General features: G+C 42.8%; 1 protein-coding gene across 2 annotated transcripts; it reads right to left on the bottom strand.

The window, feature by feature from the left end:
• Positions 1-465: 465 nt before the first annotated feature.
• IL17RA (interleukin 17 receptor A) lies at positions 466-25,174 on the bottom strand. 2 transcript variants are annotated; one of them, XM_054839073.1, is made up of 13 exons: positions 24,890-25,173; positions 15,128-15,152; positions 12,072-12,218; positions 11,112-11,236; positions 9,917-10,043; positions 7,847-7,894; positions 7,594-7,751; positions 6,271-6,348; positions 5,757-5,832; positions 5,658-5,672; positions 4,703-4,804; positions 3,573-3,614; positions 466-2,962 (listed from the first exon to the last, which is right to left on the bottom strand). In XM_054839073.1, the coding sequence occupies exons 1-13, from the start codon at positions 25,016-25,018 to the stop codon at positions 1,452-1,454; spliced, it is 2,583 nt and encodes an 860-aa protein (XP_054695048.1). In that variant the 5' UTR covers positions 25,019-25,173; the 3' UTR covers positions 466-1,451. The 2 variants fall into 2 exon arrangements, with proteins under 2 accessions (XP_054695048.1, XP_054695058.1); XM_054839083.1 differs by lacking the exon at positions 5,658-5,672 and having other exon boundaries at positions 472-2,962; positions 4,703-4,809; positions 5,747-5,832; positions 24,890-25,174.
• Between the last annotated feature and the right edge of the window lie 937 nt (positions 25,175-26,111).

Genomic DNA, 26,111 nt, shown 5'->3' with positions numbered 1-26,111 from the left:
TTCACATAATCTGAGAAATGGGTTCTTACTGGAGAAGCACTGAAATCACAGCTGCCTCTTGCGTAGCTCCTGTTGGGTCATAGGTCCCATACAGACAGGAAACGAAGGTGGCACCCAGCATTCAGAGTGGATCTATGCAGGGACCATCCCTTTGTTAGTCTTTCTAGGCATCCGGCTGCAGAGAAGGCAGGCTGTCTTAACAGTCCTGCCTCACTGAGCAGCCCTGTGCAGAAATGACAATCATTTGCCTTCTCTAAAACCCATTTTGAAGGATGCACTTCCCACACATGAGGGCCCTCAGCTGCTTCCAGCTCAACTGGATACAGCTGCAACACTTTGCAGGAATGACTTTGGCATTTGTCAGCCAGTTCAGTTCTGGTGCTCAGTTTTGCCTCAGATTTCTATAAGAAACACTAGCATAAGGAGTTAGGCAGAATTGAGGACATAAAAGTATTTAAGTAAATATATTCAAAAAGTATTCTTGTTTTTTAATTTAAGGAACAAACTACAAGTTTTAAACACATAAAATTATAAAACATACATAATACAACATTGGTAGCAAGTCAAAAGAACAGATTATCTTCTGAGATAACAGATTTTTAAAAAAGCTGAAATAAAGTTATCTTAAGGGTTTTTTTTGACAAGTAAACTTAGAAGGACAGGAAGATGACAAGTTTGCGTGAACAAAGGAGAAAGGCCTGGATGTATCTACATCTTACAAGCTGTTATCCAGTGGGCTGGACTACAGAAACCATGATAACAAATAGGGTAAACGCCAGCCTCGACTAGCCCACTACCCAGTCAGTGCTACACGGGCCAATACGCAATCACTTGCAGGGAGCAATTTTTTCTAGTGCATCAAGCCCAATCTTTTAAAAATATCGGAATTTATATAGTTACCATCACTGCTTCTGGAAGATGAACCCCTTAGTCTGTTAAGCATTTAACAATGTTTAACCTGAACTACATGTGCTTGAATTTATACCCACATAAGTGCATCTTATGCTCATTTTAGCTCAGCCTCCCCTAACACGGTTATAATCTCCACTCTAAAACAGCATCTGAAGCTACACTTTCCCCTCCCCTCCAAAACAGTCTTTCATTTCTGCAACTGTGTGTCACTTTCTACATCTTCAGTTCAAGTCTTCCTGGTGCTAAGATGTCCAGAAGCAAACAGCACTGCAGCAGTGCATTACAGAATACACCAGATTCCCCTGATTCAGTAATTCTGTATTCAGCCCCAGATTCTTCTTATAATTGTATAAACAGCCTGAATCCCATTTTTTGGTCCATTATCCCTTTTTCCCCCTTCCTCCTATTACTGGTTTTCAAGCACCAGTAAGTCATTTATAATACAAGGACAAGGTTGGTGTTGGAAATGCGGTTTCAGCACTGTGCATGGTACCACCTTCCATCCCTGTATTTTAAATGGAACAGGTCCCAGAGAGAGCCTAACTGTCCTCCAGAGATTGGCCAGCGTCCATCACCTCAGCTGGATAGCCCCAGTCAGAGCTCCGTTGAATGTCCTGGAAAAGCAGCTGCTGCTGGAGGCTCTTTAGACTGTTCAAGACCTCTGGAGGGAGTTCATGGCAGACCATCTGTTTTTCCTGATCGTCCTTCTCCTCTTCCTCCTCCTCCTCCACAAGGTCATCAGGAGGCAGAGGAGAACATCTAGAGATGTAGCCCTGGTCTGACTGCACTGACTGTCTTTGGTCTTTGCATTGGTCATCAAACACCAACTGGTGTTGCCTGTCAGCCTCCTCTTGGCAGAGAGATGGCTCTGATGGAATGACGCTCTGCTGATAAAGAGAGTACATGAGTCCATTCAGATGGTGTCTCAGTTCACCTGAGACGTTTGCAGGACTCTGGTCATCTATTGCTGAAACCTCAGAGTCATTGTGGAGGATGACGTTATTCCTCATTGGAAAGCTCATCTCCAGAAGAGGAACTCCTTCCATGTAGTCCTCATTACTCAGCACATGATGACCAAGTATATTTCTATCTTCCATGGAAGAGACTGGCTCCACTACCTGAACTAGAGGAGCCTCATCCATAGGAAGGACCACAGTCTGAGAAGTCAGATCCCCACACAGATTAAGTTGAGGTTGCAGTTTACAGCCTCTACTTTCACCTTCATGCATGTGGAGATTGATGACATAACAGCAGTTCGGGTCAGGCTCCCATAGGTACAGCTGGTGTTTCACAATTCCACCTGGTTCACTTAGCAATGAATCCATCTGGCTCTCTCTGTTTAGGGACTGCAACTCTTCATCATTATCCAAGCAGATGGTTTCACTCTCAAACCAGTCTGGATGCTCCATCTGCCAGTTCTTGAACTTTTGTACTGCCTCTTTCAATTTCCTCCCACTAGGGGTATCAATGTAATTTTCAGCTGTGATTTCCCGGATTCGATGGATGCGCCCAGGTTCAAACTTCTCCAAGTCCTGAATCCGAAAATAAATATCCTCAAACTTGTCCATCAGTTGGTACCTGGATGTGACGTTGAACAGATCAGGTATATCTCTCTCACTACTTATCCCCTCAAAATAACAGACTATGTACATTCCAAAACAGGCTGGCTTCTTGAAATCTGGCAGGATCAAATTCAAGGCTGGGGTGAACAGGTCTCCCATTGGCTTTTGCTGATCTTGCTTGAGACACACAGGCTCACTCCCAAGCATGGCCTGCCATTTGGCCTGGGTGCCCCGTGAACATAAGATGATGATCTTTGAAGACAGGTCTTCCATTTCCTTCTTCTGTCGAGTAAGCCAGGGTAACGGCCCTAACTCTGAGATCTGATGATCTTCTAGCAGATCTAAGGCTACCGCAGTGCCACAGACTGTCATCAGAAACTCTGCAAACTTCAGCACCACATCCACATACAGCAGGTGATCAGCGGAGTACACAATCCAAACCTTTCGGGGCTTCAGGGGTGGCAGAGGAAGGTCAGTATATGGTGTTGCTGAAAGACAGAAAAATATTTGTCCCAGCCACATTCCTGAAGTTGTAATGGTGCAAGCCAGCCGCAATCAACATTGGAGAATATTAACAAAAAGTTCTAGCAGCTACCAGTTTTGAAGCTATTTTGGCAACATACGCAGACAACATCTCAGTGCAGAAATTTAATACAAAAGTCCAGACAGTGGAGCTGTGATTTATAAGAATGCCTGGATGGTTCATGGAATTTCACCACACAAAAGTAATACACCAGCTTCAAGAGGCTTGCAAATGTAGCTGTATTCTCTGCTGGAAAGCTGAGTACACCCACCCCAGAACAATCTCCTATCGCTATGGTTTAGATGATTAACAAAGATTCTTTTGCCAGTACAGCCTCAGCTGGGTCAAAAGCCTCACCACTTCACAAAACAATCATCTCCCATCTGGCAAATACAGCATTCCAAATTCCACATACAAAGTTTCTTTTAGCTAAACAGGAAGATCCTAAGGCTACCTTTTGGTTTTGAGAAGCACCTACAGAATAGTAGAGCCTACGAGAGGCCCTTCTGGACAACTGTGTGAGACTTTCAGAATGCATTACACATGCTTGATAAAACATAGGCAGGACATCTTACCAGTCTGCAGATCATTGTGGCTGCGTTTCCCTCGCCAGTATCCTGGAAGAGAGAGAAAGTCACTATCAGTTCTAAAAACACGAAATAAGATTAAACCCTTGAAATGACAACACCTTTCAAAGATTAGGTTCAACAAAAAGTAATCTTTTAACTGTGCAGGGATAAAACCATGGGGAGGGAAAAGCCTAATAAAAAAATATACTAAATGAATAAAGACTCTTCTACAGCCAATTTCACTATGTACTTTGCTACATTTTTCCTCTGAGATGAGAGGAAATGCACTCAAAACCAATTTTCTCCATCTTCCCCAGATCTGACCAGTCTCAAGAAGTACAGAACCCTCAGTTGTTCTGCTACCCCTCCTTAAGGGGAAGAGGCTTTTTTAAAGATAGCTTTTTCTTAAGAGGCTTCTCTGAAGAGGCAACTAAAATGTCACTAGCTACATCTTATGTATAAGTTTAATGTTAAGAATTTTTCCAAAAGATTTCCAATTATTCCTCTCAAGCAAAAAAACCCCAGCCCACTAAAAACCCCAGTGAGTTGCAGTTTCCCTGTGATAACTGCCTCATGGTTGCAACACAAAAGACTAGGAATTGGTCTCTAAGTACCCAATTTTCCAGCCCGCTCAATACCAATCTGTGTGTCCTGTTTTTCTTCTTCTATCTTAATTGAAAAACATTATTTAAGCTCAAAATAGTATAAAAATGAATTTTGTAGAAACTTGGGGGACAGGGGAAAGACTACAGTCTGGACAAACAGGAAGCTTCTGTCCTGCAAAACTCATATGCAATGCAGGAGAAAAATAAATGGAAAAAGATATCTGTAGCAATCCGCAGGAAACAAAGGGTTGAACTACAGAGTTACTTTTTCCCCTCACAATCTCTGAAGTGCTATGAAAATGGAGTATCAGACAGCATAATGTGTGGAAGACTTTGCTTAACTAGGTGGATGGTATTAGGATGTTACAAGTCCTATGATGTGAAACAGAAGAAGGTGGTTACATAGGCATTATCTCAGTGGCAAGACATCAGAACAGCAAGGAAGAAAACAGCAATAGGAACAGGTACAGAAGCAGGAAAAATACAGTTTTTAGCATTGAATCTTTTCTTCCTAGCTGGTATGAGTCTTACCTGCTCGTTTTTTGGTCATACAAATCACACCTGCTATGATTGATCCAACCAGTAACACACAGATGCCAGTGATACACCAATAAAGCCATATAATCATATCACCTGCAGTACAAAAATAGTGCTCAGACATTGCTTTACACAAATAGAGTTTCACCAAAGAACAGAGGTTTCTTGAGCAGCAGGGGCCAACAGAGAAGGACCTTGGCTCTGCCCAAAACCACAGGTAGTCCAGCACTTCCCCCTTACAACATACCACAGTCACTTCTCAAAATGAATTCCTGCTTTCATGATGCTCTATACCATAAACTTGCTCCACAAAAAACCATATGTGCAGCACACTGACAACACAGATCAACAACCTTTCTCTAAATAGCAGTGTTTATCCAGCTTTGACAGGCATGCTGCCCATGTCCTGCCTGTTCATGTAATCTATCTTGGAAAAAAAAAAAATATCACCATTGTGGGTGATGTATTCTTTTTTCAGTCTACAGGTGTTTTTAAATCTTGGGCAAACTAGCTCCTTAGAGGTGTTGTTGCAGCCAAAAAAAGAGATGTCAAATCATTATGCACATGATTTATCTTGACATTCATAAAAATGAATATATGCAAGCTATTCTCTCCAAAAGCTGTTTTATATTATGCAAATTTTTTAACACTGAGCAAAGTGACAGAAAGTATTTTATATTAAGACTCTTCTTGTCAAAACTGTTTCTTGAAGAATTTTATGCAAGTGAAGTATCTCTAAAAAAATTGCTCTTTAAGGTTCACGCTGCATACAAATACTTGCCTTGTTAAATCATGGTGAAGTAACTCTTAACACAATTCATTCTGAATTCAATGTTACAAGGGGACATTTCCTGCCCATCGGGTCACTCCCAGGGAGGATAATTTGTTATTCTATATGGCAGGAAAAGAGGAGCAAAAAAAGTTTCAGAGTATTGGAAGAACTTCTTACCTGATGGGTCTGTACCTGCAAAAGACAAGAGTTACATTAAAAATTCAGCTCTTATCTGTAAGACAATGGGAATCTAGTTTACAGAAAAGCAGTTCTCACTTGGAGCTGGTGAACACGGGATGAAAGCAGAGTGTCTCAGACAGTCTGTGCCACAGTTTGCAAAGAATGGCTGAATCTGCAGTTGAAATAAATTCAGAAAACATAAGTTATTCTTAAAAGCAATTTTGTTCCCCACTTTACTTTCCCCCGCCTCAACATTCCCCGTATTTTAGCACAGGGACACAGAATTCCCATTTCACTTCAGAAAACAAGATTAATCAAGAATTCCTACACTATACGTTAAGACAGCAGCGAGCTCCTGAGGTCGCACACCTGCCATTCCCACTCCATAGTCTGTCATTGGGCAACTCTGTAACTAAGGAAAAGTAGCTGTCTACAGAGAATGCCTATATAAAAAAAGTTGTTCTTTTAGCCATAATCATTGTTTCCCTGATACAGGTAATGAGGGGTTAGCAAATCTCAGAACAAAACACTGTGCAAAACCCTGTAACACTCCTAAGCTGCTCATTGCTGCCTTGGTGAAGGAAGAACACAGGGACAAGTGAGATCCTACCTGTACTCTGTAGCTGCAGCAAGCTCTTATACTCTTCTCTATTTTTATTGTGACATTCACTTGCTGTTGTAGTCCACCCTGCAGAAATCAGATGCAAGTTATAAGAGAAGGACTAAAATGGAATGAAAGCACGAAAAAAAGAAAAGGAGTTGACATGAGAATATGGAATGGTCCAAAGAAGCAGAATTTTTTTTTTCTTGGAACAAGAAGCCCACAGAGAACAAAATGGATAAGTGGTCTGGCCACCATCGCTGCAGGTGTCCTGTGTGACAGACATGGTAATACAATTAAGACAGCAGGCTAAGGTTACACAGGTAACAGGAAGCAATTAAAGATGACCCTTGCATAATTTCAAATGTGCTAACTTAAACTTACAGTTTCTTAACAATGTAAACGTCTTCAGTTATTTAATGTGTAAACATTAACAAGCTTCCTCATTTAATTAACAACAGCTGTCAACACTGCTGCTTCTAACACTAAAACAGAAAAATAAATTGCCCTGGTTACCTGCTGTTTGTAATCAATATAATAATAATCTAAATATATTCTTTACAATGATTAACAGATACATAATCCAAAATGAGGTATATTGCCCATCTACCAGGGAAATACAGTAATAACTTAATACATATCAGTGCATGCAGTACGAAGGGTTTTAAGGGTGGAAGGAATGGAAAGATCAAACAAACAATGCCAATATATCTGCCCTCCCCCAAGGAAGGGTGGGGACTGGTATCAAATATTCAGCATTTCTCCTCCCTCAGTTGCCTGAAGGGAAACATTTCTTACATCAGAAGACACTCTGGATCTTTGAGCTTCTCAACACAGGCTGCAAGACCTACAGGAATTGATTCTCAGTTTGATTGAAATATCTGTCACAAAGCCATTAAATTCTTGATCTAAAAAAAAAATGTAATTAACACCCCTGCCTGCCATCACATTTGATAAACTACTTCAATGATTTACTGAAACTCTGCACCTCAATTTTTGTTGATTTGTTTAGTCTCATCCCCCAGACATTGGCTTTACAAAGGTAATAAAGCCCAGATAATCAAATATCAAATTTCTGTTTTCTTTGCAGATGCTTACAGACTGTTCCATGCATTATAAAATCTCTTTTTGATCTTTTACCCATCAAATTCCTGAAATAATGGTCCTCTTTCCAAAGGCAACTAAAAATCTGTGAAGATAATTCCTTGAAAATTGCTGTTCAAGTGCATTTGTTACATCTCCTGCATCATGACTCCAAGTCCTCCTTTAGCAACTGTTAAAGAAATGTTTGTCTAAACTACCACAGAGGGTATTGTTTAGGAGGGTAATTACCTCAGTGAAATCACGTGTGATCATTTTACACTTCTTCTCATGCAGGAAACTGGCCACATGAATTTGGTATCGGGCTGACTCCATCCATGGGTTAAAGCTCACAAGCAGAGTTGTATCATCTAGACTTTTACCTTGGATCCTGGGCTCCCACAAGCTGCCTGGAAGTAGTACAGATATTCCCATGTTTCTCAACAGTCAGAAATATTTCAACAGAGCACCCATGTCTACATGACTCAAACAGAAAAATTTTTACCTGTCTTTATACATGGGATGGTTCTTTTCATCAGAGAGTCCTTGCAGTCTGCAAGAAAGACCATCAGTGACTAGTCAGAAACATTGTATTTCCATTTAGGAAAACCACTCATTTTCTTACCAGAAGCCAGACACCTAATCAAGCCCTCCTTGATGAGCAGAGACCTTTGTTCCAAAGTGGTAGCAAAATTCTGCAGCAGAATAGTATTGGTTTCCAGTATATAAACTAGCCCCTCCACTGATGTTATGGTGGGGTGTTGTTTTTTTTTTTTTAATTGGTGTGGTTTTTTTCCCCCAGAACAGAGATAATTAATAAGAAAAGACTGAAAACATACAATAGTTATTATAAACAGTAATATTTGACAACCTCTGCTAATGTAAGACTTGTGCAGAGAGGGTCATAGTGGAATTAAAACTTCATATTGATCTCTGGACCTTGAGCGCACCACAGCGATAGATTCCTCCAAAAGCATTCTGCCCCAGGAAAACTGGGAGGCTAGAATCTTTCTTGATTCCAAAACACTCCTCCACATTTACAGTTCTATTTGCTTCATGTAGCAGATTGGCCCTGCTCTTTGGGACTTTCTTCAGAGTCAAATCCAGAGTTACATATTCAACATTTAGCACTTTGGGATTTACAAGTCTCAGCCTAAACTACGTCTCTCCTCCAGGGTTTGGACAAAGGAAAAGTATCAAATCACTGCTTAAAGAGTTGAAATAAAATATTGCATATCTTAAATTTCCAACTTTCAAAGTTGGAAAAGTTACAGTGCTCCTATAATTCACATGTAAGCGCTCATCAGCAAAGCTCCCTGCAACTGCTGAACTTGACACAATGCATTAGGTTTGTTAAGAACAGTGGAGGATAAAAGCCATGAAGTTCTTAGAGTGACCAGGTATAAGAAAGGATAAGAGGGCTGAAAACCAAGTGTCCCCTCTCCTTTTCCAGCTCACATTTACTGACACACCACATACTTTGCCATTTTATAACTACAAAGTCATGTTGACAACTCTAAGGAAGTTAAGAAGAAAATTATGAACTAGTTTTCAAGCTCTGTATTGAGTGCCAAATATTTATAAACTAGTCAGTGCAGCCAGAGGGCACTGCAGATGCTTAGCATCTTCAGGGACAACAACAACAAAAATTCTTTTTAGTTATAAGAAAATTTTCACAAGCACAAGGAAAGGGTCAGACACTCAGCTGTATCAAGTGTCTTGGTAAATTATGCCCAACTGTGCCTTTGAAATCAAACTTCACATGTCTAAGATTTAATAGAAGCCAAACTTTACTCCTTCCAATTTGGAAATTCTGGCCTGTACTTCCAGTTTCCTCAAGCAGAGGGGCAACTTCAAAAGATTTCAAATTAAGTAAAAGCAGCAGTGATAGGCTGCAGACAGTATGAAGGATTACTCTACAGCCCCATTCATGTAGATTAAATACCTTTGTGTCGGCTCCACTGATGAACATTTCAACAACAAAATCCAGGAGATGTAACTTACCTTCAAAACAGCCCCTCAGAGGGGCACCTATACTAGTTTTCAGGTTTAACTATGAATTTCTCTTTAGCAATAGCTATAGCAGAATTCTTGACAAGCTACAAATGCAACTTCTCAAAAATCAGGAGCCACAGTCCGTGGCTTTGTCCAGCTTTCTAGAGAGCATATAAAATTTTTTATAGCAGTATCTTCCATGTAGGAACTACAGTCAGCCAGAACCAAAGGGTCTGTCCTTCACGGACTAGTCCCTCCACATGCACCTTATTCCAAGCAGAGATTTGACTAACTTCTGGACACAGGATCCCAGAAACAAGGATGGTGACTTGTAGCACAAATGATACATGCATTTTGGATATATATACCACAAGGGTATTGTACATAAGGCTAGCACCATGGACTTTGTAAACAGCAACACAGCAACATTCAGAAAGGACAACAGGCTTTTATATTAATGCTGCCCTACTGCCAAAGTTGCTAACAGTTCATGGATCTGTCTGGAAAAATCCCAACTCACAGGTCCACAAACCATCACGGTCCTAAGCTCAAGGCCTAAGAGAACTAGAGCATCTCTTACCGGGCACTGAGAGAGATGTAGACTTGCAGTTGTAGTCTCCATGTACACCCAGTTTGGGCAGATGGTAGACAGTCACCTGGTAAGTCTGGCCAGGTTCCACTTCAAAACGGTCAAAAGTGAAATTCCACTGAAAACAAGACACATTCACAAGGTCTTAAAATGAGAATGTTGTTTTATAAAGGCACTGAAACCAACAGCTGACTTGGCCCTGTTCCACTGTGTTCCCTCATCCCATATGATCCTTTTTCTGAAGCTTGACTATAAAAATATGGAACTCAAGTGTATTAAATGTATCAGTCCATTGGTCCGTCCCAAAATCTTCTGTTTGGAATGATAAAAATACAGTTATTTCTTGGGATCTTTGAGCTGATACAACAGTCTTATGCCAAACAACTGTGTTGGAGTTACCACTAAATTTCATTCTGAACTGAAAGGAGATTAGGCTAAAATAGGCATTTTTGAGACTGACATTTTAGTCTAATATGAATCTTGCAGTGCTGTGCAAGTGCTAGGTATTTAGAATTGCACTTATACATATATAGTTCTGTACCTGGCCATTCCATACATATTTTCTTAAATCTGTACTGTTTTCCACAACAGCAACGCTGTGCAAATTCTGGGAGAGGCACTCCAGACAGTAAACTAACTATGGCCAAATTCTGCGTGCTAAGCAACAAACTCCAGATTCCTATTGTTCATAAAGGGAGCTGTGGACGCTCAACATTTTTCTGATGAGTTTCCTAGACTGAGTGTAAGCTGAAGGGCCACCCCCAAGGTTGGTGCTTTCCTCCACAGCAAGAGAGTACCAAGAAAGAAGTGGAAGTAAAAGGAAGGGTTAAAAAGGCTATATATATGTCATGCTGTCAAGCAGAATGCTAAACTCCTACAATTATTTACTTTAAGCAACATCCAGAATGATGACATGTGCTAGGCACTGAGAGCAACAATTCTTAAAACCTGAAGGATGGGAAGAGTGAAAGAGAAACCAAGAGACACAAGCAGCTTGTACACAGGTACACACAAGCCTAAAACAAACTGGAAATGACAGGAGGTCTCAAGCCCAATATCTTGATTGTTTCATCAACTCTTCTAACCAGCCTGTACTTTTTAATAAATAACTTTGCTGTATGAGAGTGCAAACAGAAACAAACCCATACACTAGAAAAAAAAGTAGTTTAGACCCCTTGGCACTCACCCGGCCTCCATCCGGACGGACCTGAAGTGGCAAGTTGTTCTGAAAGTCAAACTGGGCACAGATCTGTTGATTGCTGTTCACTTGCATCACAGCCAGCTCTGCCCCTCGGAGATACTGGATGCTAGCTGCAGGCACAGGGAAAGAGAGAGATGTCTTTTCCTGTCATCTGCACGTGCAGAGGTTGCAAAATGACTGCATTACCTGAGTCACACTTGCTTCTAAACTATTATAGCTATACTGAGATAATAACTCTACACAGCCCTCAGACACAGGCCCTGCAGAAGGAAGAAATGAATTTGTTTAAGTCTCTCTTGAATCAATGCAAAACCATGGACAAGAGCATGCAAGGGAAACATCATATACAAAGAAAGATATTTGGAGAGTGAGAAAACTTGACTTACTGGTACTCATTTAGGCTCCAGCAATGAGACAATTATTCCTTTATCAAGACACGTGTACATATACAAAACTTAAGTTACAAGGACTAGATTACCCAAAATGGGAAGAACAGCACATAACTTATTTGTGCTCTCTCAAATTAATTCTCATTTGTTGCGTTCACAGATGTAATTCCTCTGCACAAGACTGTTGCAGTCATTACTACGCCTTAAAAATGCTTGCAGTGCAAACCTCCTTTCTCCCCTCACTACTGTGGTAAAGGTGTGGGCCACTTGATTCCATTTTTATCTGCTTTTCCCACTTTAAATGTTATTATCCCATAGTAGTGGAAACACCTAACACTCTTGAAGACCCAGCACACCCAAAGGTGCGATTCAGTCATCAAGAAAAATCAAAAAACATTGCCCAAAAGAAAATGAAGCAGCCAAATCCCCAAATTTCAAAGGTCTGCTTTCACAACTAGATCAGTGAAAAACTTCTAGTAATAATTCTTCTCCCTATCCTTACTAGATCACACTTAATTCCTCTGCTCCATGTTCACATTAAACAACCACCACTTACCATCGGTCGCCACTTTCCATTCTATCCGAAGCACAGGGAGCAGCTTTCCATCCATCTGATGGAAAACGTCAGAAGAGACATGAAGACTGCTTGGAGCAGAAGGAGTCCACGTGGGAACCTGCAGCCAGCTTGCCTCCATGCAGGTACCTGTCCAGCAAATGGAAAGCACCATTCAGAGTGGGGCCAAGGAAGGTCTGCTTAATTGCAATTACAGTCTGCTCTTTGGGTCAGGGTTACTCAAGAGGGCAAAACTGGGTGACAGGCTGCTTCGCAGTTCAGAAAGGCAGTTTTCGATATGCAAGTACTTTATAAATTGCCTGTAATTTTCTGAACTCACTCATTCTAGTAACAAACTTCCTCTTTTCCTTAAAATCCATTGGTAATTATCACAATCAATGTAGTTAGGCTAAACAGGTCAAGTAAGTTTACTCAATATCTCCTGTAGCAAGTCCACACCTTGCTGCTGAGACAGACTTACGTCAGATGACTAGTACTAATTTCCAGCCTTCCAATGATAAGAAGTTTGTCAAATACCCACGGAAATTGTTCCAATAGTTAATTACTTTCTGTTTAAAAAATGTCTTTCTTCTAATTTGAATATACATCTGAATTTAGCTTCCAACAACTGCTTGTTATGCCTTTCCTAAATTAATGAGCTCTCTGGACATAAAAATATAATTTAAGTTAGTTGATACAGTGTTAGGGAAAACTGGTCCTGTAATCTCATCAGAAAATGAAATCAGGTATGACAGGCATTAGACAGACATGATCTACTTAGACTTTTATAAGACATTTGACTTAGAGCATATTAAAAATAGCTCTGCTGAATATCAGTGAAGCACAAACACAGGAAGAACTAGGCTGACAAATCAAGGAGGAGTTGCAAAGGAAATCATTACTGTTTGAATGTTTTAAATAGCTCTGTGGGGATGAGCACAGACCCAATGCTATGCATTTTTCTAAAAAAAAATCAACAATCTAGAAGTAAATATAAAATAACTGATGATAGAGTATATGACAATTGTCAGACTTGGGGGGAGGGGAAGGCAGAACTGTCAATTAAAACAAATATCAGTCACTTTGTATACTGGACCCATTCAGACAAAACACTTCTTGACACTGTAATATACATCTAAGCACACATACTGTAGGCCATATTTACAAAATGAGAATTTATAACAGTATTTATTTATAACAGCACTGCTGAAAAACTAGCAGAAAAACTACTGAACATGAGCTGTGTCATGCAATCTATGAATCATATGAACAGGCTAGCATGATCACTGAATATATCAAAAAATAAAAAAGGTAAACCAATGGTATGGGCTTTGGAGAGATTGGTATGATATTCTTTAGCTACTTGTTGCATCCACACTAAACCACTGTAATATTGAAAAGAGAACAATGAAGAGCAAGAGAATAAATTTGTAGGTTGAACAACACAAAAGCAAAACATGTTTTGCTACCAGTTTCAGTTGACAGAAATCCAAGCTGCTAATGAAAGGTTGTTCCTTAGCTCCATTTTCCACCTACTCCCTTGCACGAGTTCAAACAGTCATGGGGCTTTGTAATGATTTGGTTCATAAAAATGACCCGTCAAGCTAAGATTTCCCCTTTTCCTTGGCAGGCTACTTCATCAGGCAGAGCTCAAGGAGGCAGCTCAGCCTGCAGGCCCTCCGCCGTCAGCACTGCGCCGGGGAAGCAGTGGGAGCGCTCAGCTGGTCACTGCACGGACACAGCTGGGAGCAGCACCTTCCCGCAGCGCTTTGCTATCACACAACACACAGTCAGGCCCACCAAAGTACACTTTTGGTCTTTTTTGCTGGGTCAATGATGAGAATAGTGGAAAGTGGGCACTAACCCTTCTGTGACAGCATGGTTTTAAGCTTAGGAAGTAATTAGACAATTCTCAAATGCTCATTCTGCCAAAAAATATCTACAGAAAACCTGGTAAGATTAAAGTACCTTTCAGAAAAGAGTGTACTAAGCACTAAAAAAAAAAAAAAAAAAATCTTTCCCCTACAGCAGAAAAACATAACAAGAACCATAAGGCAGAATTTAAACCAAATATTCAAATAAGGCAGCATTTTAATGGTGGAGCTGCAGTTTGGCTTAGCTGTGTTGTCAAGCTGTATTCCAATGGCTGGCTGCCAGTGGGAAATATGATCCAATTTGATCCCACCCAATCCCTCTCCTGCCAAAAAAGTTTAAAATCTGGTTATTTTCAGCATAGTCATCTCCCTGATCCAGCATGCCAAGCATGGCTACAAAAATACCTGTGCCACTACAATACAGGGTTGGGCACTGAAGCAGAAATGAGCCTGCTCAAAACAACAATTGCAAAGAGAGTCCAAGGAGTTCTGCAGCACCGTCCAGATGCCTCTGTGTACCAAATGGACAAATGCACAACATTCTCTTTTTTTTTTTAAGAACATTACCTATAATTATACTAAAGTGTTTCAGATGCATGTCATTGCTAAGACTTGACCCTTACACCTGGTATGTCCAATATATGTGTTCAGTGGGACTTACAGTAAGTCTGGTTTCCTTTTCCAATTCATAGAATCATGAAATCATTTAGAAAAGACCTTTATGATCATCGAGTTAATTCCTTGGACTTTATGTCAAATAATTTACATCATTGCTCTCAGCAGCAACCCTTTATGTCCCTTTTTTATTCTAGTTCATACATTAATTTTTCATCAAGCACTACCATAGATATAATAGCTTGTAATGAACATTTACGGACAAACTTCTCTTAAAATTCCCATTTCTTTAAAAATTTACCATCCCAGCTTTAAACAGAAACTAAGCAAGTTGGGTTGTGTTCCACGCACCCCACTCCCAAATCCTGAAAAAGACTTAACTTCCCATTCCTCTTTTAGCTGGATCTGATTATGGATCAAACTGAAAACTGCCAAAGCAAGGTACGACTGCAGTGCTTCACTTTGCACCTCTCTGATTCTAGCAGGAAGAATTTGCTCTATGAACCCAGTTTAAAAAAAAAAAAGCATGATCTGATGAGAAAAATCACAATGAAGAAAAAAATTACTTACTATTTCTTACGAGGCAGTTTAAATCCTGTGGGGGAAAGAAACAAGAATATTACTCTTGGAATAAAAACTGGATTGACAGTAAGTTGCTTCTGCTTGGTGGCAGGAAGAAAACAATTCAGTGAATAGCGACGCATACAAACTGGAAGAATTAACTATCAGGAAACATTGCACAAAGATTTTAATCACAAAACCAAGGAACACTGGGCATGAAACCTGTGCACATCTGAACCACCTATGTGACAGCAGTAGTCGCAATAATGGAAAGAAATTGAAGAGAGGCAAAACTGCAAGATGATAGTAAAAACCTTCCAAAATCCAGGACTGAAAATAGAAACCAGTGTGACACAAAAGACTGAAGTAGTAGATGCATATGTTTTTTAAACACTGTTGCTTTAAGTTACTGCTACCCAGCAGTGATCATGCTTGTAATGCCTGTAAGGACTAAGCCCATCTGACTGGAAACACCAGCCCTCTGCACCTAGGCTTGCCATTGAAGTACTGGGTTCCATCCTGCCTGCTGCAGGGCATCCCCTGAACAGGAAGGCTACATCAGCTACAGCTGGTCCTTTTCCTGATGCCATGTAAAAAATAGGGAAGGGAAAAGACAACATTTACTAAGTGCCAGGCTTGAAAGTAGGATACGGTGATTTTATTTGCTAGAAATATATTTGAGAGGCAACCCACAAAGAAAAAAAAATTAATCGGAATTAGACTCTTTCATATTAAGGATAAAGATGTCCTGAACATAAAGCAGCAGCCAGAAGCTATGTGGGCTCTCCCTGGTTTCCCCCAGGTATGTTTTGTTTATACTGGAAGACCCCATGTTCGCCAGGAAAAAGCACGTAAGCTTGCTTGGTTAATGTGATCAAAATCCTAGTGACAACGAAGTCTGAAGTTTTCACTTAGTAAATCAAGCTGAGGGCTAGGCTTCCTCTCACTTGTTTCCTATGCCTTGACATATAAAGGTGGATATTAGTGCCACATTGTTGCCACAATATAATTAATTTCAGTGGAGGAGGCAAGAAAGAGGGGTTTTTAAACCTCTCTGCAACTTGTTAAGGTCAACTCCAAGTGTATTTGGGGCTTAGCTTATTAATGCAGTATAGCCATGGCTATCCAAGGTTGCATTTCCATTTTTAGGGACAGGTGCTTGAAAAAGCCCAGCTGTGCCTTTTTGGTAGCGAATACGCCCTCCAGTGTGGCACAGAAAGCTAAAGTTTCACAGACACCAACTTGACATTAGACAGCATCACTGCCAGAGGCACAGCCCTAAACCTCCCTTCACATACCCCCCCCACACTGCAGCCTGCCCTGTGCTGGCACCAGCGACCATGTGGGCACCTGGCGACAGCCTGAAACCGACTGAGGGCAGGAAGGGAGATCAGCTGTGAACCAGATCGTCTGCCCTTCTGCCTCTCTGCTCCTGCATGTAAGGGAGAGGCTGGAAACAAACCGTGAGGCCTGAGGAGGAAGGTGGGCACTGCTCTTTCACTGCTGGCTTTTGTCTGCTTGTAATAAGCCAGAACTACATCCTGCCTTTGAAGAAGTCCTAGTGAAAACAAAACATCACATCAATTAATAAGCTTCTTATTATTTGAAGGAAATACAAAGTATAAACAATTGGTTAAATTTGGTATCGTACAAGCTATGCTGAACAAATGATTTTAAACAGGAGCAGAGTACCGCTGACTGTGGGGAAAAAATACTTCCGGCATTAACACCCACATTTCAGGTGGCTCCTACAAAACTTGAGTGAAAGCAGGCAGATTTGGTGTTAAAATCCTCATGCTTATAAAAAAAAATAAAGCCTGAAAATCTCTTCCAGGCTTTTGTTACACAAGTCAAAACAATACACAGGTATAAATCCAGTCTTCAGACACCCTTCACAAGGAACACATCCACACTCCAATAAGCAGTACTACAAATGTATCCAATATATAGGTATATTGAAAAAGATTCAGTGCAATACCCAAGTTGAGTAATATTGACCAACTTTATTATCATTTAGGAAACATTTCGATCAGTTCAAAGGAAGGAATCTGCCTCATTGGCCACCCTGAACTTCTAAATATACACAAATCTATGCAACACTGCCTGAGACCTGAACTTTGGTGAAGCATTGTTTTCCTACCAGCCAGCTAGCAACTTTATATTTTTCAAAATGAAATCATCTTTGGTTCCCTAAGTTAGGGCTAAGGCAACATCCCACAGTCCGAACAAATGTTCTGATTACTTTTCACATCAAAGTTTGTTTTATAAATGAGAAGGGAAGGAGGATAAACAGTGACACACTTAACTTTTCCTCACCGCTCTCCCACTCTGTTCTCTTCCTCTCTCCCCTGTCCCACAGATGTTACCAGCTCACCTGCAGAAATCACCTGCCTTCTCCCTTATCTCTGCTCTGGATCTTCTTGAGGTTTTCAACTCACAGCGGGATCCCCAACCTCACTGCTAGGTTGCAGCACTAACAACTCTGGAAACTCCCAAACAGGGTCTTGTTAGATGGACTCTTGGGACAAATGGTGCCAAGAGCTGCATAGCAGTGCCCTGCATGGGGCAGAGGGGCTCTAACATAACCAAGAGCAAAATAAATCTATGAACTTAATGTCAATGTGTAACAACATGTAAGAGGTACTTTTCACTATTTTTGTTGTGCTCCAAAGGTCAAACCTGCCACCGTGAGAGGAATCAACTTGATAATTTGAATAGAAATACCAATTTAGTCTGAACTGTACTTTCACAATTATACTGCACCTTGTTATTGCAGACAAATCCTCCATTGAGTATTTAGATCCTGTCAGACTTAATAAAAACTGGTTACAAGTATAGCTAATAGAAATGCTGTTACAACTTTGTACCTCCCAAATCAGGTTTCCTTCCCCTCCCACCCCAGAACGCTCTCACATAGCATCTGCAACCTAAATCTTTTGATAATGGCAAAAACCCCAGCAAGTAAATGCTGATTAAACCAAACCAAAACTAGCTAAACTACAATCATTGTGTATTGGGTCCAGCTGAGATGAAGTTAATTTTCCCTATAGCAGCCCTCATAGTGCTGTGCATCGGTAGCTAGCAAGGTGTTGATAACACACCAGGGTTTTGGCTATTACTGAGCAGTGCTGGCACAGCACCAAGGCTCCAATGTTTCTCCCCCTGTCACCAAAATCTTGGGAGGGGACACAGCCAGGACAGCTGACCCAAACTGACCAAAGGGATATTCCATACTCTACGACATCTGCTTAGCAATCACATGTTGAGAGTAAAGGGGAAGGAAGTGGGGAGCATTCATTATTTACAACATTTGTCTTCCAGAGCAACTGCTATGCATACTGAAGCCCTACTTCCCGGAAAGTGGCTGGACATTGCCTGCTGATGAGAAGTAGAGAATAAATCTTTTGGTTTTGCTTTGCTTCTGCACGCAGCCTTTAGCTTTTACTTTATTAAACTGCCTTTAGCTTGACCCATGAGTTTGGTCTGTGTCGTTCCACCCCCCACCCCCACTCTTATTTTTCTCCCCTCCCTTTCCTGCTGAAGACAGGAGTGATAAAGCAGCTTGGTGGACACCCGGCATCCATCCAAGGTTAAACCATCACACATTAAAAGAGAAAAATATAAATTGTAACTACCAGTATGGAAAAGCAGGTTAAGCTATGAAAAAAAATGACTCCTAACACTTCAAATGCTTAATCATCAGATTTTTTAGGTAAATTATTTAGCCTGACAATGCCCCTTGCATAAGTAGATGCAGTGGTTTGGGCTGGGATGGAGTTAATTTTCTTTACAGCAGCTGGTATGGTGCTGTGTTTTGGATTTGTGACCAAAACAGTGTTGATACCACAGGGATGTTTTAGTTACTACTGAACAGTGCTTACACAGTATCAAGGCCTTTTAATGTTTCTTACACTGCTCCCCCCAGGCAGGTAGGCTGGGGGTGCACTAGAATTTGGGAGGGGACACAGCCAGGACAGCAGATCCCACCTGACCAAAGACCATATGACAATGTGCTCAGCAATTAAGGCTGGGGGGGGAAGAAGGAGGAAGGAGGGACATGTGGAGTTACAGCATTTGGGGATGGCTAAACACCTACCTGCTGATGGAAATCAATTCCTTATTTTGCTTTGCTTGTGCACAAAGCTTTTGCTTTACCTATTAAACTGTATTTCAATGCACAAGTTTTCTTGCTTTTGCCCTTCCATTCTCTCCCCATCCCCCTGAGGGGGAGAGAGTGAACGGCTGCATGGGGCTGGGGAGAACCCATAACAGGCAACAAAACCAACTGGCTACTAACCATGGTTTTTTGTTTGTAATTTAATGACTTCTACTGAAGCCCATCACTTAATATTCAGTCATTTTGTCCTTGTGCTGTTGCAGTTATCAGTAATTATTGTAAATTGCATCATGATAAAGCCCTTCTATAAATTATAAGGCATTATTTGTCTGAAGAGCAGCATCTGCTTTTATTTGAGTGCTAGTGTTTCTGTTTATTAGTAGATAAGATGTGGCTAAATGAGGAAGTGCTGCATTTCCCCTTTTTTGTTTTATGATCGATATGAATATTGAACCAGCACAATGGATAAATGGATTCTCTCTTCCTTCAGGTCTGTTGTCCCAGGTAAAGCGTTCACAATGATGTTCCCAGCATCAATGAGGCTGTGCCCTTTCTGGCATTCATTAAAAACCCAAAAGCTTAATCAGGAACCATCAGTCAGTTGATGAGGATTCAGAAATAAAACTTGACAATTAAGATATCTCTTACCTTTCAATACTGTGTTTCTACAGGGACAAACAACAATAGTTTTTCTGGTGTTACCACTCCCCGACCCTACTCAGGATTTTCAAGGGGCAACCTACATATGTTTTTTTCCTACCCCACACTAGCCTGTTTAAAAAAATGTTACTGCCACAGCTGGTAATGTGTAGTGATTACATTGGAGTGTTTTAAGCTGCTGCTAGTTAGTCAAGAATTTAGCAGGTTTACTGCAAGAGGGGGTAAGGATTCTCCCACCACACAGCAGCCTGCACCAACTCAGCTGTTGGTCCACTCCATTCCCAGTCCCCAAAGCATGACAGGGATGACTCAACAGGGCAAAATGCCCAGAAGAACAATGAACCCAGCCAGAAAGTCCTCGCTATTGCCATAAGATAACAGAAGGAGAAGATAAAGCCACAATGCAGGTAGAGAGATAACAACCCCAAAAGATACCTAGAAAGCAGTCACCATGAAAACCCTCATCTCCTTTTTGGATACTGCCCAGGTGAACTGGACTGGGCTGTAGCTGAGAGCACACTTTTGTACCAAAAAACTGTAACTCCAGAGAACTACATCCACAAGCCAGGAAGCAATTAAAGAAAAAGATAAGTCAGTTTTGCAGTAAAATAAGTCAACTACTTCCAGATTTGCAGTGGCTACCTTCTCAGCACCAGGGGGAATACTTGCTGGTTTTCCCTTGCAAAGGTCCAACCAACTCAAAAACTTATCTGATGCATTGGCTCATTCAGAGTGCATTAACAAACCTGCGGTCAGCAGAAGTGCTTAACCTAGTTTCCCTACTTGAGCAAGCACAAATTTAGATGATACAATAGAAATAAAATTACAGCGATGATTGTTTCTGCTTGCCCACATAAATCTAGAAGCGTGTAAGAAGCGTTGACAGAATTGAGACGTGTGTCAGTCCACACACAACAGGCAAGTGGACAAATGGGGGGAGAAAGAACAAAACTGAAGAGCTCTGCAGAAAAGCTGAAGATGGAGCCCAAAGCCAGGCAACATGCTCTGCATGTTATTATAGAAGAAGCGGCTTAATGCAAGATGTTATCTTCTCACCAGCCTCCTATCGCCTTTCAGGCCCAACAAGCAAAGCTACAGATGCAGAAGGCATAAGTATGAGAACAAGATGATTGTGAGGTGATGCCCAAAACTACTAACACAAGAAGAGGACAGGCACAGTCGACTCTTCACATTCACTTGCCATATTTTCACAGAAAGCTAAACAACTGTTTCTTTCACTCCTTTTCGCAAGAGTTTTCTTGCTTTTGACATAAAAAAACAGACCATATGCCGTGGAGAATCATATGAATCTGAAAGAAATGGGAAACTGATTAACAGCACCATGTAATAATAATTCAATTGAATTAATAGGAGGCCAAAATTTCCCAGCAGGATGCTGTGCGAACTAGCAAGAAACTGCTGTGAGCTGGGCAAGAGTCCAGTTTTCCTTTAAAGAGTGGCTGCTGAATGGGAAGGGTTCCAGCTTTCCAAAATCTGCCTCTCACCTGTGACCCATTCTATGTATCTTCTGAGGCTTGGCCTATTTGAAGTTTACTGCAGTTTCCCATTCCTGATTCCTTAGTTAAAAAAAGCAGAGATCAATAGGACATTAACATGTTACAGGAATAACTGCTGAAAGATGATTTGTTTAAGGCTGGTAGGAAATAACCATCTTCTACAAAATTGTTTTGATTTTTAAGCATTTTTCTCTATAGTTTCTAAGTTTTTCTCTTGCCTTCATATAAATTCTCAGCAAAAACAAATCCAAACTCAAAAGCTGAAGTTTCTTTACAAAAATTAGTTTTAAAGCTTTATTATATTTTGGTAGTTTTGATCACTAACTCTTGTTATGCTGAAGTTTGGTAGTTTTTATCACTAATCCTTTTTGTGCCAAGAAGTCCAAAAACATTTTAGCAGCACTAAGCGTGACTATGGCTTATGGTAACATCCTACACAGCAAAAAGATGCCACAGAGGGGAATGAGAGAAGTCAGTCAATAGTAAAGGCAAAATGAACATATTTGTAAAGGAGGACCAGGAAAAGTCTTCCTCACATGCACCACCACAACTAATCTTCATGAGAGATGTTACATCAATTCTTCTCCAGTGACTTTTACTGAATATCCATCAAGCTAGCAAGATAGATTTCAGAGACCAAACCGGGTACACTTATCCAGCCCCTTAAAGATGGCAGGGTTATAAACACTGCATTTCCCTTGGACATCGAGGCACATCCTGTCATCAAACGGTTATGGCCCAATGACTGAACACAGCGATTAAACACTTGATGGTGAACAAACGGATGGGTATTTAAGCTGTGGGATGTTTTCCCCTGTGCATGGGGAAAAAAACCCAAACTTGAACCCCACCTCCCTGCAGATGACATTCAAATAATAGTTACTAGAAGCAACTGGATTTGCAGCTGCGCTATTCAGCCTTACAGCTGAGCAGGTTTGGAGTGGTGGTGAATAAGGCCCATTAAGTGCATTTGTTGGCATTTTAATGAGATGAGCTGTTAATGAGCATTTAGTTTTACTTCCGCAATTTGCAGCCATCTACCCATTCTGATATGACACTTACCTTCTGCCACATGTGAGTTTTGCTGGAAAAAAATGCCGTTGCTCACCCTGACCTACTCTGAAACTCAGCAACAGCAGCGTGAGTGAAGTGGGTTAGAAAAAGGAAGTGGGTCTCACCAACCCTGCTCAGCAACAGCTTCCCTTTTGAACCACACCACAGTCACTCATTGGAAGGGCTACTGAATCATCCTCTGAAAACAGTGCAACAGAAAGGGATGGGGAAACCATTTTCAACTGTCAGCTGATGGTACTTTTCCTATACATGTCAGCAGCTTCACAATCGCTTAAGCCAACTCATTTTTCTTAAGTCTCTCTACATTTTAGAAAATAGCTTATTGAAACAAAAGGTGAAAGTGGCAGCCTTACACATTCACTGATCTATGAGCACACCCAGAGTGCGAGGCAACTCACTTCCTCAGTGAAAGTTGGTGAACCGCTGAGTCACTATGGTCCACATTCCCTAAAAAAAGGGGGTACAGCCAGGAAGACAAAGCCAGTTAAAGCCCTAGCATCCACGGATTCACAGAAACTCTATTAATGTATTATTCTTAAGCTCTGTTTGACTAACAATGTTTGCAATAGCCATAGTTATGTTAGATGCCTAATCAATATTGTCATGTCCTCTTTCCTCTTTGCTAAGATTTTACATTTTGTAACTCTACAATGCCCAGCCTAAAGTAAAATTGCAGAAGTGGACTGCTTTCTTGGGGTATTTTTAAATAGGAGTGAAGGTAGCAGAGCAGAATTCAGGTAAAACAGGGGTAAGTATAAGGTCAAATATAAGAAAGGAGGCAGAATAGACAAAGGATAGGAAACACATACAGGAAAATATTACAGAACTTTCATCCCAAAGGACATATTTTGGTTTACATGTCTATAGCTACATCTGACTAGCTGCCTTTGCTAGAGTGCATCATGACATACAAAACTTTCTAGCTTAGAAGATAGCAGCCTATTATCCCATTTATGCATGCACCACTATTGTTAACAGAAAGAAGCAGCAGATCTCTTCCCCTTTCTACACATTTTACATGTGTCTTGGAGCAAAAAAAAAATCCCCCAAAACCAAAATAAACCACCAGAGAGAGAGATACACACACCAGCTAGGAGTTCATACTTTGGGCTGCCAAAGTTAGCTGAGGTTGGTTAGTTCACTTTTTATACAGACACCAGATCTGGACCTCTCAATCTATACCCTCTCTGATTGGTTTCACAGAGAGAAAAGGCAGACAAAGTCTGCCATTTCAAAATTTCAATTACACATAGTGCGTGTTTACCTACTCCTTCAGCAGAGACTCCCTGCTTCCTCCTAAAAACCCCTCAGCTGCAAGAAACAGGTTAAAACATTTAGGACATTAGGCAACGTCAGCTATTAGCAAAGACTCACATCCTGCTCAGTAACTTCAGGCAGTTTTAGCAAATCTCAGTTTATGGCCCCTCGCAGATGTTAGTGACAGGCATTTCCTGGCAGCCATCACATAGCCAGGCTAATTCTGCGGTATTTATAATTCTGGTTTATAATGCAGTTGTGCACTATGTACAGTTGTTTTGATACATACAGCCCACATTAACCACAACCAATCCTCTAAACTGTACAAAAAACAAGTTACGGTCCTTAACTGAGCAACACAGCGTGACACAAGGATGAGGTCAGCAGCAGGACCGTAAACACCACCGACCTCAGATGGGCCAAGGGTAGCCATTGCCAGCTGTGAGAGCTCGGTGGGGGGACCCGTCCGCGGTCACCTCCTGCGCCGCCACCCCGCTGCCTGCCCGGGCGGTTCCGCCGCTTCCAGGCGCCGGTTCCGACCGGCGCTCGCCGCCAGCTTCGCCCCGCGAGGGAGAGCTTCCCTGCCCGAGGCTCTTCCCGCCGGGGCCGTCTGCGGACCGGGGCCACATCTGTGAATGAGGCAGCTGCGGGGCGCTTGCCCGAGAGCCCCTTGCTGCTCCCCGCTCGAGAAGGAGCGCAACGGGTCCGGGCCAGGGGTTCCGCACCTGACGAGCCCTTTCCCGGGCGAGTGAGACCACGCTGACCCCGCACCCCCCAGACCCTCCGGCGGGGCAGCCGCTCCTTCATCTCAACTTCCTGGTCGCCCCCACCCGGCTACGACACTGCGGCCCGCCGGCTCCTCGTCCCCGTCCCGGCCCCGGGCCGCGCGGAGACAGCCGCGCGTGGGACACCCCCCCGCCTCCCGGCACAACGGCAGTTAGCGGCCGTTGGCTGCACGAGACACCGCAGGAAACGGGAAACTCCCGCTTCCCCGGCCCTACCACCGGGCCCGGCTCGCTGCGAGACCGCGGGCACGCCGCCGGCACCCTGCCCGGCCCGGCGGCGCCGCCGCTTGCCGGCCCGGCCCGGCCCCGCCACCGGCCGGCGTCGCCGAGTTCCCTGCGCCCCCGACTCCGCCGCGCTTACCGGCTGGGAGCAGGTAAAGGGCGGCGCGGCGCCCAGCAGCAGCCGCAGGGCCGAGCTGGCGGGCGGGATAGGGAAGACGAGGAGCAGCAGCAGGGACAGCCACCCCAGTCCCGGCTCCACACCCGCCATGGCCCCACCGCCACCAAGGCCTCAGGGCTTCCGGGCTCCGACCTGGGCGCGGGGCGGTGCCGGCCCTCACCTGAGGAGGGGCTGCCGCTGCGGGGCGGAGCTAAGGCGATGGGGGCGGGGCTAAGGCGCCAGAGCCGCGGCCCCTTCAGGAGTCCGCCACATGTCAGCGTTGGGTCAGTTGCTTTGACTGGGCGGGTGCCGCTGTGAGGAGCGGGCCGGGCCGGGCCGGGCCGGGCTGTGCTGTGCTGTGCTGTGCTGAGCTGGCAGCGAGCTGCGGGCCGGTGGTCGGTGCGCTGCCCGGGCCTGCGCCCGGGGCAGGTGGCGGCCTCCCCGCCCCGGTTTGGGTTGCTGTGAACCCCGAGTGACTTCTGACGGCATGCGCGGCCCCGCTGGAGACAGCTCTGTGGGCAGAGGTCGGGCCAAGGAGCCGAACCTGGTTTTACCCGGGGTTTGTCTTCGCCTTCACGAGTAAACGGAGGGGTTCTTGAGGTCTGCGTGCTCCTCCTTCCCAGTGCACACTTCTAGCTTGGGGTAAACACCGTGAGCATTAAAACCTGAGATCAGCAGCGGTCTGCAACTGCTCAATAAAAAGCGTTATAGGCGTATGCTGTGTTTTTCCTGTTGTAGGGCTTTCTAAATGCATCGAATTCACAGGGGGCTGTGCAAACCTTTTACTCGTTCCTGATGTTCATCGCGTTTCAGCTGTCTCACAGTTTTCACTCAGGGTTTCACATCGTTCTTCGCACAGCAGCACACCCACAGCCGGCTTTCACCCTGTTTTTACCATGGGTTTCACCTTGTGGTTTTCACACAAAGCTGTAGCCCAGCCCCAAGAAGCTCAGCCAGGTTTCAAGCTCAGTGCGCTTTTCAGCAAAGCTGAACTGTTTGCTGGGCTTTGACTGCCAGCTGAGAGCATGGTGGATTCATGTGGTTTCGTGGTGGCAAATGTCTAACTGAGGGTTGGTCTGAACCTGGAGATAGCAAGGTTTCTGGTGATCGTTCTGCTATTCTAACGCCTCATGCTGATGACATCCACAGGTTTTAATTGCCTCCTGGGTATTACCATTTTGTGACACCACTAATTAATAGTAGC

The sequence above is a fragment of the Grus americana genome, chromosome 1 (assembly GCF_028858705.1).
Source record: "Grus americana isolate bGruAme1 chromosome 1, bGruAme1.mat, whole genome shotgun sequence".
NCBI lineage: Eukaryota > Metazoa > Chordata > Aves > Gruiformes > Gruidae > Grus > Grus americana.
The sequence above is the reverse complement of the archived record's forward strand: the minus strand, read 5'-3'. Positions and strand labels throughout refer to the sequence as shown.